Source organism: Benincasa hispida, chromosome 9 (assembly GCF_009727055.1).
Source record: "Benincasa hispida cultivar B227 chromosome 9, ASM972705v1, whole genome shotgun sequence".
NCBI classification, from domain to species: Eukaryota; Viridiplantae; Streptophyta; class Magnoliopsida; order Cucurbitales; family Cucurbitaceae; genus Benincasa; species Benincasa hispida.
Window position 1 is genome coordinate 25,639,033 of NC_052357.1, and position 18,580 is coordinate 25,657,612.

The 18,580-nt window shown below is 29.4% G+C and overlaps 1 protein-coding gene across 1 annotated transcript; it reads left to right on the forward strand.

The window, feature by feature from the left end:
• Nucleotides 1-9,331: 9,331 nt before the first annotated feature.
• Nucleotides 9,332-13,260, forward strand: LOC120085568 (zinc finger protein GAI-ASSOCIATED FACTOR 1-like). The gene is made up of 3 exons (XM_039041612.1): nucleotides 9,332-10,173; nucleotides 10,336-10,732; nucleotides 12,177-13,260. Exons 1-3 carry the CDS (start codon nucleotides 9,999-10,001, stop codon nucleotides 13,120-13,122), a joined length of 1,518 nt encoding a protein of 505 aa, XP_038897540.1. The 5' UTR covers nucleotides 9,332-9,998; the 3' UTR covers nucleotides 13,123-13,260.
• The last annotated feature ends 5,320 nt before the right edge of the window (nucleotides 13,261-18,580 follow it).

Here is an 18,580-nt window from a genome sequence, read left to right on the forward strand (position 1 = left end):
CTTATCAAACGCTACGGTAAAAGTAACTAAACTTATAATTTTGTCAATAAGGATACCACCATATATTTTCCCTCCAATTCCTAGGTGAACTTTAACATGAATGGTTTGATATTGGAAGGAAAGAAAAAAAGACAATAAAATTATTGCACCCATTCGATAACAATTTTTCATTTTTACTTGTCAAATTTTAAAATTTAGGTTCGTTTTCTCCCAATTTCTCTATTATAATTTTCACATTACTAGAATAAAGAATGAAATAGTAAGGAGTAAGGGGTTATGAAATCTAAGGAGTTGTGAACTCCTTGAACCTACAGGGTAAGGAGTTGATAGATATAAAATTGATATTTTTTAGTATTGGGACTCAAGAACTCCTTGGGTTAAACAAGAAGTGGAGTTTACGATTCCTACTTCCTAACTCCGACTTCTAAACTCCTTAGGTCAAACACAATTTAAAATTCCAAGTCAAACTCAAAAAATAAAACAAGTTCTTAAAACTATGTTTCTAATCGTTTTCAAACATCGGTTTAGTTTAAGAAAACATGAGCAAAAAGTTTAATAGATAAGTAATATGAAAAAACTTACTGATCAAAGTAATGTTAAGTAATGTTTATAAGCTCAATTTTTGTAAACTAAATGATTATCAAACGAGTCGGATATTTTAAAATTCTTAAGCTTTTTATTTTTCCAATGAAGAAATTGATGTCCAATATTTTTGGTATAAGAAGCAAAATGTCTGACAAAAGAGAAGAATAGGCAAAATAAATAGGGTATATGGTGAAGGGACCACAAAAGAACATTGACCAAGAAACATCCCATGAACTAACAGAGCCATGGTTGGCCCAAATCTGAACTCCAACCACACCAACCCCTTATCTCTATCTTATATTCTTCACTAAAAAAAAAATCCCCACATTCTTCTCTCTCCATTTTTATTAAAATATCATTTTTATCCTTCAATTTCAACTTCAATCCTAATTTTGTCCCAAATGTTTTAAATTTCCTTTTGCTTTTAGTCCCTTTATTTTTAGTAAATTTCAAACTCAGTCAGTGTGTGTTGTTTTTGTAATACAACCCTTCAATGACAGAAAATATAAAATGACAGTACACAGGTTTTCTTGTTATAGACATTTACCAAGCTTTGAATGCTCAAAGATTTTTGGCAATGTTTGCCTTTAATCTTATTCTGACTTTTTGTGCAAGTGATCATATGTGTAATATCTTTCGATGTATCATTATCTTCAAGTGTGTTTGGTTTGACTTTCAAGTGTTTAATTTTAAAAATAAATCATTTTAAAAAATTTGAATGGTTTAATAATCACTTAAAATAGCTTTTCAAACACTTTCAAAGTATTGTTTAAACAGTTTAAATAAAATGAATTTTTCGAAAAACATTTTTTTATCTAGTCAATCTAAACAGATCCTTCATGTCATGAATTATTAATTATAGTGTAGGTGTGTGTTGTTAATTAATTGACAATAAAGTTGGTATGTGCATAAGAAGATCAAAAATTTCAAATTACGAAGATTTTAGTCCTTGATAAAAATTCAAATTACGAAGATTTTAGTTCATGAGGTTTGAGAAATAGAATGTCCCAAAACTCCTTTGATCATTAGTTGACAGTAAGATGATTTGAACGATACATTCTGGAAAAAAATAATAAATTTAATAGTATATTTTTAGGTTGCTAGACATTTTAATTTCCTTCCTCTATACTTATTTTTCTTCCTTCAGCGTCACCGTCATCTTCGATAATTGTCATTGCCAATACCTCCAATAGTTCGTCATTTAAAATGAAGGAGGTCAATCAGGTAGATTTTCCCCAGGGAGCACGCAACAACAATGGAAATAGGTCGTGACGACGACGACATACATGAATGGAGACTAAAGTGTTTATTTTCAAATTTAAGGGCCGAACACAACTCCAAACTTTAAAGAATAAAGTATATATTTTGTCCTGGATTATGCAGTGTGAATATTTTTTTCATTATTATAATGTTAAAAAAATATTGTTAATAATTTAATGCCTAATCAAACTCGATTTGGCAATGTGAATGTTGGTTAATGAAAGTATGTGTGTGAGGATTATTGACTATGAGATTATGAGAGGATATATTAGTAAATTAATTAGAGAATTTCATTAGAAAATACGTACAAATAGAGAGGTTCATCAAAATAATGAGTTGTTTTCAAATATATAACTAATTGCCAAACATTAATGATTAAGATATGAATTTGTACTATTAATTTCAAGGTTAGAAATACGATCTACCACCCTACAATTATTAACATAATAATAAAAATATACATATAAATAAAATAACATTTGAATCTTAATTAAGTTGAAGATAAATCTTTTTATTAGTTATTTAGATCTTTAAAATAATAATTTTTTTTATAAAATCTTGAATAGAGCTTGAACCTCTAATTTTGAGGTTGACAATATAACCACTATATCAATTGAGTTAGGTTCATTCTAACTTTAAAATAAATAATGAAATTAGAAAACCAAAATCATACATTTTAACGTGATTATATATAATAATTAATAATGCTCTATCAAATAATTAATTTTTTTTTTTTAATTACCTACCCTCAGCCATAAATTTTTGTTTTGTTAATTTTAAATACTAAAAAATTAATGTTTTTAAAAAACTTGTTATTATTTTTGGAATTTGATTAAAAATTCAAATTTTTAATTATAAAGATGAAAATCACATAAAAAATTGAAAAAAAAAAAAAAACTAACAAATGACTATCAAATAAAACCTACCAAATTCATATACAAACAAATATAAACATGCCAAAATAGCAAATAAACAGAAGGTTTCTTCCCTTTTCATGGGAATAGTATAGTTTATAAATTTAATATTTTATAAGACAAAGCTAATGAATTGATGTGGTACATAAAAGTTGTTAGGTACCAACATGAACCAAATCTATGAGAGAATTGGAAAAACTTTCATTTTTAAAATAACAAAAGAACAAAAATAGATTTTCAAAACAAATTTTAAAATATTATGCTAAGGATACTATTTAGGAACATTTTTAAAAGAAATTATTATGAGACAAAGAAATCGTTGCAAAACAAAATATTATTTTTCACAAAACAGAATCATCACCAAATAAACACATAGCTCATAGGTGTACCAGCTACTAGTGTTTCATAATTAAGCTAAAATAATTTTATAATAATTAGTTAAGAGAATAATTATAAATATGATTAGAAAAATAATATATATAAATCAACTCGTAGTACAATTATAATTAATCAATGTCTAGTTTAATCAATGATTGCTGTGATTATAATGGATTAAACATATTTAGATTCACTGTTGATTTACATAACCAAATGATTATCGCATAAATTAAAAACATGAGAATTACAATTAATTAATTTCTTAAGGAATACTAATTTTTCCGTTGGAGGATTTCAAAAAATATATATCTATATATGTAATAATTTTTAGGCTAAATTATATAAAATACCTCTAAATTTCGTACTTTGTATAAAAAAATATCCATAAACTTTTCAAATTTAGCATTTCTTAAGAAATTTATTAATTTTAATTCTCATGTTTAAATGTTTTAACAATGTTGTATATTAGTAGTTGAATATGTGTTAATAGTCAAGTATATATATTTTTTGAATTTGGTTATTTAGCATTTTGATATTTTTTAAAGAGAAATTTTGATTTTAGAATTTTGTGGGATTTTATGTTTTAACTTGAAGTTCTATTTTTTATTTTGGTTGCTGATAAAATTGATGTAAAAATTGGATGGATAGGAGAAAAATGACCGTATTTATGTGAAGGAAAAAAAAAGAAGAGATTATCTATATAATTTTTGTTTTGAAATTAGTTCTTTTCAAATTCAAAGAAAACTTTAAATGAATTGATTATCATACTAACTGTAAGAGCATTTTTAATTTTTTTTTTTTTTTGTTTGAGTTATTTTTGCAACAAGACATTAACGATTTTTGTTTATATACTAACCATAAGAGTTATTTTGAACTTTTTCTTTTCATGTTTAAGGAATTTTTTGTTATACCATTGAAAAATCATGGGTATTTTTTAAACAAAACACTAATGGTTCTCATCCAAAACTAAAGTTAGGACATTAATGAACTCTTTTTTAAAGTTTAAGACTATTTTTTAAACTTTTGAAAGTTCTAGAGTATTTTTTACACAAATTACAAAGTTCAAGGGCGTTTTTTATAATTTAGCCTAACTTTTATTCTTTATTTAATAAATTATAATAATGTTAAATTACAAGTTTAATTCTTAAACTTTCATGACAAATAAATTTTTGCGCTTTAAAAAGTCTTAACAAATTCTTAAACTTTTGATTTTGTATCTGATAGGTCTAAATTTAAAAAAAAATGTATAATAGGCCTTGAACTTTTCAGTTTTTGTAACCCATTAGTTCTTAAATTTTTTCAATTATGTGTCTAATAATTGTTGGATGTATTCAATTTTTTTTTTCATGAAACTAATTGAGCACAAAAATGACATTTCAATGTTTTAATAGGTACAAAATTTAATTTCATGTCTAATAATTTCATTAATTTTAAAAATTCTTGTATTAAAAAGTTGTTAAAATATCATTTTGGTCTCATACTGGAAACTTGTTTGATTTTAGTCGAATGTCTTTTTTGGTCTTTGTAATATTAACAAAGCTTGAATTTAGTCTCTACCACAAGTGTATTGTTGATGTTTTCATAAACTTTTTATTATCCATTAGCATTTGCACTATAAATTTTACGAACATATTTACATATCATATTTTTCTTTCAGGAAAATTATTGTTATTATATTTTAACTAATTTTGTCAAGAAAAAAAAAACTTCGATGGACTAAAATTAAATAAAAAAATATACTAAAAGTATTGGGGCTAAACTTTAACATATAATCGGTGTAGGGATTAAAATCAAACAAGATACAATGACTAAAATGACATTTTAACCTTTTTAAAAAATAAGATTTCTTTCTCCAATATTTTCATTCGTTTAATTTTTAGTATCTAAAATTATAATCAAATGAGGATTTTAGTAGTCAAGGTGAACTTAACTCAACAACCATTGATACAACCTTCATTCCTAAAAGTCGAAAATTACTTCGTTTGGGATTACTGTAACTTTTAAATTAATTGTTGGCAATTATGATTTTAGAAAAATCAGCTGTGAAAAAGAGTAAAATAATGTTTGGTAAATTTGAGTTAGAGCGTTTGGTAAATAAATATAAAAACCTCTTATTTTAGATATAATAATTATACAGTCAACTTTTTTTTTTTTTTATATTTTCGTGTAATTTAAAATTTTAAATAATTGTGTAGTTTGATAGATTTTGTTTGTTATAGATCAATTTTTAAATATTAAGGAAAATAGCTTTATTTTAAAAAAAAAATGAGTATGGTATACTTTTTTTTAATAAAAACAATGATATATTTAATTCATTAAAATAGTAAATAGATTTAATTAGGTAAAAAATATATAATATTAATTAAAAATTCTATTTAATTTTAGGAGAATATAACAATTAGAACTCTCGTTAAAAGTCAACATGAAGTTAACGTGTTTTTAAAACTGATTTAAAAAAAAAATTAAAATTTTTTTCAAATGACTTTTTGAGAGAGGTAAGGCAATACTAAAAAAGAATATTTACGTCTCATTCTATCAATTAAACATGTTTTTTCCTTAAAAAAAAAAAAAAAAAAAAAGTCATAGCTAGCAGATTTTAACTTAAGGGCTCCATTATGAGGGTATTGAGCACAAATTACATAAATTTAGAGGACTGAACATAAAAAGATATATATTAAGGGGAAAAAAAGATGAAAAAAAAGTGTAAAAATGGAAAATAGAGTTAAATATATGGGTTTAAAAGGGGAAAAAAAAAGGGAAAAACTTAGATGGCAGAATCTGGTAATAGGAGAACCCGTGAATAAGGCGTGGCCCGCACCCAGCTATTTCTTTCTTTATTAATCAAATATTATTAAAGAATAAAAACAATAATAATAATTTTTTATTATAAAAAAAAAAAAAAAACAGAAATTTAAGATAGGGATTATATTTTGCAAATCAGTAACTGTAAAAAGTAAAAATTAGAAGTGGGAAGTAAGTTTTTTTACCAAGTCAGTCGGTCATAATATCTTCTCTTTAAACTCAAACATGTGCATTCCAATTTCTCTCCGAAAAGGTAACTGTTACAAGAGAGTGGCAGAGAATCTAGTGTTGGTTTTTGTAAATAATTTCTATTTTTCTTTATATTCTCTCTTATGCTTTTTTTAACCATTTACTAAACAATAATTTGGAGGATCAAACTTCACAGGGTTAATTTGTTTACACCATTTTTACCTTTTTTAACTATAGTTGGATTGGTTAAAGTATTAATAATCTTTTAAACACTTTTACTATGAGATTAACCTAACATTGCTAATGTTCGGCTAAGCCGTGAACTTCTCTATATTGGTCGTGCTCACTTTTCTTAAGTACTAAAGTACTTCTCTTTATCTTATGTGATCAATAAAAATCTTTTACGTTTGCTCTTATATTTGAAAGGTTATATACTATTACAAAAATTAATAAAAATGTGACTAGATTTTTTTTTACATGATTTTTTGTGGGAATGAAATAAGTGAAAATTTGATTATGATCAATGAGTATAAATCTCGCTCATGGTTTTGAAATACTAAAAAATAAATTACGTATGCTAAAAGGTTAAAAGTAAGAGTTGTACCTCTTTTTACCTCTATAAGATATAGACATTTCTTAATACTATAAATGTAAGGTATGGAAATTTGAACGTCATTCAACCTCAAAACAAGGAATATATTTAGTTCTGGTTATTATCGAAATATATATACTTGTGTTGACTAAAAATATAGATGGTGTATATAGAATTATATACATCTTCGTAAATTAATGGCTGATTTAAAAAAAAAATTGCAATAATTTTAATTTTTATAACAAATCTAAGCATATTTCAATTAATTGAAGCATTAAATTCTAGGCGAAAGGTTATAGGTACGAAATTTCTAAAAAAAAAAACAGCTGGATGTATAATATTTTTTTAAAAACAGATTTGAAAAACAAAATCAGTCTATGTGTCAATCCTCTAATAAACAATAATCTTTGACATGGGACAAAAGTCATTTCCCATCCCAACAAAGGATAATGTTTTGTACTATAACCAAACACATATACATAACAAAGTGTTTTTTTTTTTTTTTTTTTTTGAAGTGAGAATATTTTTTTTTTGAAAGGGTCTTTCTTTCTCTTTTTTTTCCCCCTTTTTTTTAAGGGAGGTTACGTGTGTAGATTGGGATCTTTTTTTTGATATATATACATTAAAAGGTGAATAAATGAAGCATAAATCTCACCTTATCAAAAACAAAAAACAAAAGAATAAAGAAGATTGGGGAATATCCCCTTAAAAAGTCCTACAAATGAAATATAAAAAATAATTAATTCAGACATAGGATTCTTGAGGATATTTAAGGGCAACCATAAGATATGGCAAAATAATGGGTCCCTTTTAGCAAACTCAAAACCCAATCCTTTGAAATCTTTCTTCATATTTCTCTTCCAATTTGCATGTTCTTTGCCATATTTTAGGCCATGCATGCAATTAGGAGAGAGAGAAGAAAAGAAAAGAAAAGAAAAGAAAAGGAAAAAAAAAAAAAAACTTTGAATTTGGCTTAAGGTGAAAAGACAACCCTACCCTTTGATAAAGGTGGAAATTGAACCCAACTTTTGCCAAGTATGGTGAATGGGGGAGGGTAAAATGGAAAATTTGGGTGTTTAAATAGTCCCATTTGCCTTTAGATTTAGGTTTGGAATAAAGAAAGTTGAGAAAAGGAAAGAAGAAGAGGAGGCCTGCAATCCTCCCCTCTTGGTGGGGTTAGCTTCATCGCTTTCACCACTACATTCCCTTTTAATTTTTCTTCATAATATATATATCATCCATATACTTTAAATTGTCTAATTTTAGTCTCTATACTTTAAATACATATTAAATTTGGTGTCGACTACCACTAATTTATGATTGATTTTTTAATTTTTTTTTTTTTGTTATTTATTAGTATTTTCACAATAATTTTTTCAAAAATATATTCACATTGAAAATTATTATTATTGTTTAATCAAATTTGGTAGAAATTAACTTTGAGGAACTAAATCTAAGATTTATTGAAAGTACAATGACTAAAATTGAATAATTGAAAGTAGTATAAAGACTGAAATTGAGTAATTGAAATTATAGGGACTAAAATTGAACAAACTCTAAAGTATAGGGACGAAAATGGTATTTTAATCATATATATTTCTGTTTAATATTTGATGAGAGAGAGAGATAGGGGAAAAAATTAAAACCCCAATAATACTCCGAGAGAGAGAGGGAGAGAGAATAATTGTATATAGGAGAAAGTAGGATATGCATATTTCACCTAAAAATCATTGCAATGGAGTTGGGACTTTTGGGACATGAAACCTAATGAAAATAAAATGATTTCATATTAAAAGTAAAAAGCTTAAAGAGAGAGGTGTTAAAGGGGATTAGGGCTATAGAGTAAAAGAAAATGAAACTTGAAAAGATAAATATGTTATTGATCATTAAGGAAAATAGTGGCAAAGGGGAAAGGAAAAAGGTATAATGATCTTGAAGAGTGGAGTGAAGTGAAGTGGGAGAGTCGATCAATGGATCAATCATGTTAGGTTTGTGAGGGGTTTTTATGCAAAAGAAAAAATGGTTTTTATTGTAATATATGAGAATCTCATTCTAAAAAAATTTATTTTCTCCTTCTGTGTCGAGAAAATTTCCCGTATTATAATACTACGAGAATCTTTCACTTGAAGAAAATTTTTGTAGTGTAATAGTATAAAAACTTCTTCCTCTCAGGAAAGATTTTAATACCATAATAGTATGAAAATATATATATTTAAAAAAAAATGTATGATACTACGATAGTACGAGAAATCCCGTCTTGATCTTTTTTAATATTATTATCATTCCATTCAAATCATACCCTTTTGAGTTTAGGTATTTTATTACAGGAAGAAGACAGAAAGTGGCCAAAGTGATAGGTTAAAAGAGAGGGAGAGAATTGGGAAATAATTAATTATGAAAGGAAATGATTTTTAGCAGCTGAATAATTAATCAAAAACAAAAAAACAAGCAATCATCATCAAGTGGCTTTGAGAAACCAAAAAAAAAAAAAAAAAAAAGTTTTGAGAAACTTGGGATAGGTCTTTTTGGGTTGAAGTTTTGCTATGCCATTCTTCACTTTCTCTCTCATTTGAAGAATTTTTTTTGTTTTGTTTATTTTTTTTAAAGCTTTTTGAGTATTTTTATAGCCTTTTTCCCATATGGGTCTCCTTTTAATTCTCTCATTCTCTCTTCTCTCCCACTTCAATTTCATCATATCATCCTCTCTTTCTTCTTCCCATTTCTCTCAAACCAATTAGGCTATTCATATATCTCTTCAAAGAGCTCAGATTCTTTGAGGGTTGTTTTTTGAAGAAGAAGAAGAAGAAGAGGAGGAGGAGAGAGAGAGAGAGATAGTGACTAATTTTGGAGAGAATCAAAAGACATATGTACCCATGTTTTGATGTTTTTTCTTTCCTTTGTTTTTCTTTTGAAACCAAATGAAGGGTTTCATAATTCCTTGTTGTGGCTAATTCAGTTTGATTCCAAAGCCAAAGAGATTATCATTTAGGATTCTTTTTTGTTTTTAAATTTTTTTTGTAACTTTGGCTTTTCTTGTATTAATATATCTCTCTCTCTTTCTCTATTCCTGAGAAAAGGGTTTGGATTTTAATATCTACAAGAGTCTACCACCAAGAAGACATCTCTCTCTCTTTCTCAAAACCCTAAACAAACAAAAAACAGATCAGATTGATTTATCAGTTTTTGGTATTTTTTGTTGTTTTTATCTTTGTTGGAGTTTTCTTCAAAGGCATTTCACTTCCAAAAAAAAAAAAAAAAAAAAAACACGTTTTGGTAATATGTTTGCTGCAACAATGTCCAATTCAACTTCTTTGTCTGAAGAAGCTAGTGTCTCTTCTACCACAAGAATCCACCCTGATTTCACCTCCTTAAACCCTCTCCTTCCATCTTTTTCTGATATTCATCACCCTCCACAAAAGGTCAAGAAGAAACGAAGCCTCCCCGGTAATCCAGGTACGCTAAAATTCACTTTCTTTCCTACTTTATCTCAAAATAATAACGTTCATGTTTCCTGTTTCTTTTTTTTTTTTTTTTTTTTAGCTTCTTGCATATAAGAAAGAAGAAATAGTTACCAAAACCAAATGTTTAATGTTTTTTCCATCGAGAATTGTGCAGACCCGGATGCGGAAGTGATAGTGCTTTCACCAAAAACACTACTAGCAACAAATAGATTTGTATGTGAGATTTGCAACAAGGGCTTTCAAAGGGATCAAAATTTGCAGTTGCATAGGAGAGGGCACAATTTGCCATGGAAATTGAAGCAAAGAAACAACAAAGAAGTGAAGAAGAAAGCTTATGTTTGTCCAGAACCAAGTTGTGTTCATCATCATCCTTCAAGAGCATTAGGAGATCTCACAGGAATCAAAAAACATTATTGCAGAAAACATGGTGAAAAGAAATGGAAATGTGATAAATGTTCTAAAGTCTATGCTGTTCAATCTGATTGGAAAGCTCACTCCAAAACTTGTGGCACTAGAGAATATAGATGTGATTGTGGAACCCTTTTCTCCAGGTAAATTTTTTTTCCTTTTCGTTTGAACCTCCGATCTCAACAGAAATATTACATATCAATTATTGTTGAATTATGCTTATTTCTGACTGTTTCTTTATTGAATTCTTGTTTGTACTCTTTCTTTCTTGTTTTTATTGAGTGTGGGAGGTAACCTAAAAGGATTGGTCTTTTGTTCTAAATGGGAACCCATTAGTGTCTTTAATTTTGGCAAAATTTTCAAAGTTTAATTCAATCATCTCTTTCACTAAAATGGGTAACCCTCTATGCATGGAGAATATTAATACACAAATACACATCTCTTTGAATAATTCATCCATTTTTTTGGGGGGCCAAATGAAGTAATCAAAACAAGAAAAATAAGATGTTTTTCAATATATTTAGTGGGTATGGTGTAGATTTATGGTATATTAATGAAAACTTGGATTTTGATTTTTTTTTTTTTTAAGGGGTTTGTGTATGTAATCTAGATTTATAAGACTCTTTTAGGGTAATGAAAAGGGAAGAAATTTAAGTGATTTTTTAAAATCTTGATCATGTGGAATGAAAGAATTAAACCTCACCGATTTTAAATTGGATAGCATATATATATTTTTGGGGTCATTTTTTTTTTGACATTTTGGGCAGAAATTTGACTGAATTGATTGTGAAAAATTGGGACGAATGATGTTTAAGGATATATGGATCCGTGACTACTTTGTATTATTATTGTTCAAGATAATTATTTACTTGGCAGAGCTCTGAAATTCTGAACCCTTCATCATTATGAAAACTGGATAAACCTGCAAAAAAATCTGATATTTCATCAGTTGCTGATTCTTTTTTCATTTTTTATTTTCTTGATTCATGGAAGTAAAAAGAGAAATAAATGAAAGAAAGATTTAGTCTATTATTTTAGGGCCTTTGTTTTTGTGTATGAATGAAAATGAATACATTACTCAGTATTCTTTGTTTGCATGCATGTGCACAGTACAATAAAGGAAATAAATAAAATAAAAGTCTTCTTAAGTTTACTTATTTGTGGGTTTTTTTGTTTTTTTTTGGGCAGTCCCATTTGTTTCTCTACTTTTTATTTTGACCAAAAGAGAGGAAGTTTTTCATTTGTTTGCTTTTTGGGTCAATGTGAGATTTTTATGAACATGGTGTGAATCTCCTTGAGCTCTTCACCAAAGTCCCACCATATATGAAAAGGAAAAAAAAAAAAAAAACACAATTTAATTTTGTTGAAATTACATATTTTCATTTGATATAACTTCATGCAATAACACAATTACTTTTCAACACTTTTTTTCTTTGGGTGGAAAATAGAATTGTCACATGAGAGATTTGATTATATGAGTGTCTTTTTTTTCTTCTGCCTTTTCTTATCATATTATTTCTTTTTGACGTTCAATTGTGTTTGGTGAATCTCTAATCATTGCATGGGAAATATATTATATGTGTGTAGGAAGGATAGCTTCATAACCCATAGAGCTTTTTGTGATGCATTGGCTGAAGAAAGTGCAAGGCTCTCAGCTAACCAATTGGCCATGGCGGCTGCCGCCGACATCAACATAAACTCGTCTTCGACCACCTCCGCTCAATCGCTCTTTCCTTATGCTAATCACCATCAATTCTCGAACTCGTCATTGTCACTGCCAACACCGCTGTCACAAACCCACATGTCTTTAAACCCTTGGGACCATCTCCAAAACCCTAACCCTAATCACACGCTCCAAATCATTAAGCCAGAGGAGTCAAATTCTCATACTTCACATTCTCATAATTTTCACCAAATTCCAAATTGGCCCCTCTCTAATTCCTCCTCTTCCAACAACAACAACAACCCTTTTGGTCTAATCCAGGATCACCACCACCAAAGGGCAGGCTCATCCTCCTCCTCTTCCATGATAACCTCACCCTTTAGAAACCTCCACGTGTCAGTCCACCCAGGATTAAATGCTGCCACGTCAGCTCACTTGTCAGCGACAGCCCTACTCCAAAAGGCAGCAACAGTTGGCGTTGGCGCTTCAAAATCCGGTCACCATCAGCCCGAGTCAGTGGGCCACATTACTCACTTCAACATGCCCAACATCCCCGAGTTCGGACCACCGAATCAAATTGACTCACTGAGTCAACTCGGTCCCGACTATACCACGTGGCAGAAGACTGACCGGCTGACCAGGGACTTTCTCGGTCTGACTGGAGATGGGAACGGCGGCGTCGGCGGTACTGATGGTGGATCTGGCGGCGGTGGAGTGGTACAAGTTAGCATGAGAGTTAAGGATATGCTATCGTACGCAGGTGGAATGGAGATGTTTAAGCCTCACAACAATAACAATAATAGTAATAATAATAATAATAATTTTGGATATGCGGAGCCAGCTGCCAATGAAACCTGGGGAGACTGTTGAATTCTTCTTCTTCTTCTTCTTCTTTTTGGAAGCTTATTAAATTTTATGAATGTTTTTCCTTTATATTTGATCCTGTTACTTTTTGTATTTTTATTTTTGTATGACTTATTTTTAATCTCTATAAAACTTTGCAAGAAAGTCTTGGCTCTTTAAATTTTTGTAGTACATTTAACAATCGCCATTTAATATCACATAGGTAAAATGTCGATGGTATAACATTCCATTTGAGAATAGATTAACTTGAAATTAATAAATAAAACGTAATTAAATCTAAAATATATTTATAAGTACTAAAATGATTACTAAAGGTGAAAGAAGTTTTTACGAGGACGACTCTGATTAAATTTGTACTTAAATAATAATGTCTTGTTTGTCTAATTCTATTCTGCATATGCTTCTTCAATTTCGTTTTTCATGAATTAATCTTTCATACTTAGAAGCTCTAATCTTATAATAACATTTTCTAAATTTAAATTTTTGAATCACTCACATTTGTGGTATTATATTCTAAAACAACGTACGATTATAAAACTAACTAAATCATTCAAAATTAAATTAGAGAAGTGATTGAAAATGCTTTATTTTATATTAGGTAAAGCGACCAAGTATGATTTAAGAATTGACAAAGAACGGTAGGTAAGGAGAATTCAACTTAGACACCATTATTATGGAATATTATTATATTATTTTTCCCCATTTTTTTTTTTTATAATTTAAGTAATTTAATTTTTATTTGAAGGAAACAAATCCAAAGGAAAAGAGAAACCAAATTATTAAAATTGGAACCGATGTTTTTTTTTTCTTTTTTCCTTCCCGTGATAATGGAATGATGGACCTACTTGATCACGGAAAACAATAGTATCATGCAATGAAATTACTATTATGCCCTTCTTAATAACATTTATTTGCGGTCAGAGACCTTCGAAAGCGCTGTGTCTCACTTTTTCTTAATTTTTCATCTCAATATACCATTTGTTTGAAAGACGTAATATGAAAAGGATGGAGAAAAGAAAATCATTGCTAGATGGAAATGGCTATTATTATTATTATTTTTTTTGGGTTAGTGCAAATTTATACTCTAATTAGACCATATGTTATATCCATTCACAATAAGATCTTGATTTGTTGATCTAATTTTTAAATTTAAATCTTAACTTAGTTTTTTTTTTTTAACATACTTCGAGTTATAAAAAAGTGAACAAATGTCACTGCAAAACAAGGTGGAGCAAATTTATCCTAAAACATAAATTCAATTTGTTTTCGTTCATTTGGAGAGGGAGGGGGTAATATGCAAATTGATCGAGAGAAGTAAAATGTCAAATTACCACCTCCAAAATTGAACATAAACAATAAAGACCCATCAAAAGTGAATTAAAATAACTAAATATTATCCATTGTCTTTAAAGAAATCAACTATAATTCAAAGTAAGTTATTTTTGGTAATTTAAAATTCAAATGTGATAAAAAAAAAAAAGTAAAATAAACTAGAAATTAAAAAAAAAAAAAATAACAAAAGAAACACCAAAATTTTTCTAAGTGACCATTCTCAAAACGAAAAGGTGACCTTATCCGAATTTATATAGAGCCAATTAACTCAATAATCACTTTTAAGAGCCGAAAAATCAACCTCAAACGAAGCCAAAATGAAACGTGAGACGTGAGAATAGAAGAATGGCATGTGGAGAGAAAGAGGTGTCGGTGGTGGGAGCCATCTGGGTGTACTCTTTGAGAGCGACGAATGTGGTTATGGTTATGGCCCCATTGCTCTGTAGGGGACCCCCAACCCAGCATTTGTGCGATAGCGATGCCACTCTCTCCCTCCTTCCAAATCAATTTTTTCTTATCCTTTTTACTTGGAAAAATGTAAACTATTTTTATTGTTATGAAACTTGCTAATGGAACCCTTTCCTTTGTCTATAGCAAGGGATTTCAAGAAATGATTGATGTTTGTTGAGTTGTCAAAAGAGAGTTTCAATTGTACCTATGAGGGGCCTCCAAGGCTTCCATGTTCATCGTTTTGAGTAAATTTGACTGGCATATAATGAAGTTTTTACCTTTTTAGATTATAGTCTAACATGTCCTATTGTACTAGGAAAATAACAAAAATCCAATGTAATAAGTGAATATTACAAACGAGTCTCATGATGTAACATTTTATTTAATACTGTCAAACATCACTAACGGATGATATGTTGAGAAACGTAGACTTTAAAATTAAAAATTGAGCATTGGCTTGTACTAGTGTGGTTTTTGGCAATAGTCAAGTTAGGAGACTTGTGGTGACTAAGTAGAAAATGATAAATTGAATAATTCATATAAACTTACTTTAGGATGCGCTTGAAATGTGCATTTTCAAGTGTTAAATTTAAAAAATAAGTCATTTTGAAAAAAAAAATAGTGTTTAAAAACCACTGAAAATAGTTTTTGAAGTGAATTTTCAATCATTTTTGCCAAAAGTATTTAAATAAAAATGAGTTTTTTGAAATACACTTTTTTTCTCAAGTCAATCCAAATAAGTCATTTAGACAATGTCGACTATTTTGGAAGGGTAGAAAATCATTCCTAATAGTGCCAATATATATATATATTAGAATATATTATATATATATATATATATAACATATAGGTTTTTGTTGGTATATGGCCTACCAAATAGAGAGCTAAAAGATAACATTTGAAGGTTTCTATGACTCGTTAAGCTTGTTACTTTGCTAGCAAGCTGAGTTATTGCATCTAGGTTGAGGAGTCATTTGAGCATAAGAGCAAGGGCCGTACTTGGTTTCAGTGAGGTCTAAGTTGGAATGATTTTACTACATAGCTAATTGAAAGGAAGCAATTGTTAAGCCTTAAAGAATACTTTTGGTTCACATAACTTAAGGTAAGGGATTTGAGCCATAGCACAAGAGTGCCATGGATTAGCATTTTTCCAAAGAGACTAAGAAAAATAAATGATATTATTTTAAAGAATGTGAAATAGTATAATTGAGGATGGAAGATTTGAACTAAATACCTCGTGATTACTAAAACATTCGTATGTCACTTGAGTCATGCTCACTTTGGCCCATTTTTCAATATGAGATTCTCCACAAAGGACTAATAAAACAACAAACCAAGCATAGCTCAATTGACAGACGAGTGTGTTAATAATCACGCGGTCTATGAGTCAAATCCTACCACCCTTGAAAAGAAATTAAAAAAAAAAAAACAAATATTATAAAATAAAAATTAAAGAAAAGAAAAGAAAATGAAGAAAATGCGATTTTTTAAATGACATAGTAAATTAGAGTTAAAAGCATGCGGGATAAAAAAGTGACGATATTAATTTCAATGGAGACTGTTCGAAAAAATCCAAATTTAGCCACCGAAGTTGAAGTGGGAAAAACCAAATCAAACCAACCAATACGTGCATGCAACACTTGCATTATTTGTCTTATCAGAGACTGAAGCTTATTACCATTACAATCATAGGCAAGAATTGGCAAAAGCAAATGACAATAAGCTAGAAAAGCGAGGAGAGGCTCGAAGACCGTGGAAAATGGATGGCAAGATAAACATTCTTTTTTCCACACCATGGGTGAAATTCGAGTTGAAAAGAACAAATCCCAAGAATTTCTTTTTCTTCACAACTTTTCTAGAGGTACTAAGAATTTACTGGAAATATTTTAATAGAGTAGCCTTTTGTAAAGTCAGAAGGAGGAGCAGTAAAATTTGGTAGCAAGTGCGAGTCCTTTTTTTTTTTTTTTTTTTTTGGTTCTCTTAATAAATAAAGGCAAACTAAGTTGACGGTGTTGTGTGAATTTGTGCCTCGGTGAGTGATGGTTTGTGGTGGTGGTCCGGGACTTAGGTACTGATGCAAACTAAAACCTAAAGGAAGAAAAAGAAAAGAAAAGGAAAAGAAAAGAAAAGAAAAGAAAAGAAGGAAAAAAAAAAATAAAGACAGGAAAGAAAATTGTCAACGGGGATGAAAATGATACCAACAAAGAGCTCTGGAAGTTTGAATTGCAATTCTGTGGTGAGTCTTTCTTTTGTTGTTGTTGTTGCTAAGAGAAGCCTTTATCAATTTCTGTGCATATTCCCCACATCACAACCTTTAGTAGGCAGCTTAACCTGCTGAATTGCAATAACATCCCAATTATTGAGTTAAACCTTGTCCTTCTCTGCTTTCTCATATGGTCTAGTCTACTGTTATTAGATCATCATATCAATCATTGGTGCAGCAACATATATATTCTTCAGCATGCTTGAAAAGAAATCATATACTTTACTTTAAAACAAAAAAGGGAGTTTTTTTTCTCTCTTTTTATAGGGATACATTCTCATGTTCTATGACTAGAGACTTTTCAATTCCAACAAAATACTTTGAGAATATAGCAGTGTAGTCGTTGAGGTAGAAATGTGAACCATTCAACCTACCAATGTTATAATTGTTATGTTCGAATTGACATAAGAAAACATAGCACAGGAATTTAGAAGAGGTCAAATCAATTTAGTGCATATATATTTAATATTCTCCTAAGTTGATGAGAGAGTAAAAGCCAAGGTGATAATGCAAAGTGGTGCATCTACCTTTATATGATTCCACTCCAGCAGCCACTGTGTAAAAATGCAATCAGCTTACTTTGGTGGATAAAAGGGTTTTGGAATTTAAAATAATAATAATAATAATCACATATAAAATTTCAAAAATGGTAAAGCTTATCAACTCAACCAAAGAAAAGGTTAGGATATTCACAGAGGAGAGAGAGAGAGAGCAGGGAGAGACAAAAACACAGAGAGAGAGAGAGAGAGAAAAAAGAAAGAACCTGGGGATTAATGAAAGGAGGGTTGGGCATTATGGTATATCCTAGCTTTTAGAAAGTATGTGCATGAGTTGGAGGATTAAGGTACAATATGCCATTTGCCTGGTAAAAAAGACTGAATCTTTTTTTTTTCTTTTTTTTTTATAATCTCCCCTCTATGCTGCACAAACAAACAAAAATAAAAGCCTTCTATTCTCTCTACCCTCCCTCTTCTTCTATTAAATTTACCTGCCCATGTCATCATCCACCAGGGAATCTCATCTCAACCAACTTTTCTTTTCCTTCTTTTCTTCCTTCCATTCTTGTTTATTTACAGACCCTTCTTTTCCAATGCTTTTCTCTCCTTTTTTCCCTCCTACTGCAGACCCCTATGTTACCCTCAATCTTTTTCTCTAAAACCTATCTTGGAACTCCCCACTCTACAAGAAACGAATATTCAATACAAATTACATTCCCCATCTAACTCCCTCCACAAATTCGTTCTAATTAGGCCTATCAGAATGGGTTTCCTATCCTTGTCGTCATCTTAGCAAAGTTCAGTTCACATACAGCCAGAAGAATAATGACGACATCATAGGGGTAACAAGGGTCAAAATAGGAGTAGTTGAAAATAGGGTCATTGGTTGTGGATCCTAACGTACTTTTCAGTCTCATCTGTA

What these genes read in the sequence shown, in the direction of transcription:
- LOC120085568 (XM_039041612.1), top strand. Translation starts at nt 9,999, where the DNA reads ATGTTTGCTGCAACAATGTCCAATTCAACTTCTTTGTCTGAAGAAGCT. An exon ending in AAGCCTCCCCGGTAATCCAG is followed by an intron (nt 10,174 to 10,335) that starts GTACGCTAAAAT and finishes AGAATTGTGCAG; the next exon opens with ACCCGGATGCGGAAGTGATA. An exon ending in TGTGGAACCCTTTTCTCCAG is followed by an intron (nt 10,733 to 12,176) that starts GTAAATTTTTTT and finishes ATATGTGTGTAG; the next exon opens with GAAGGATAGCTTCATAACCC.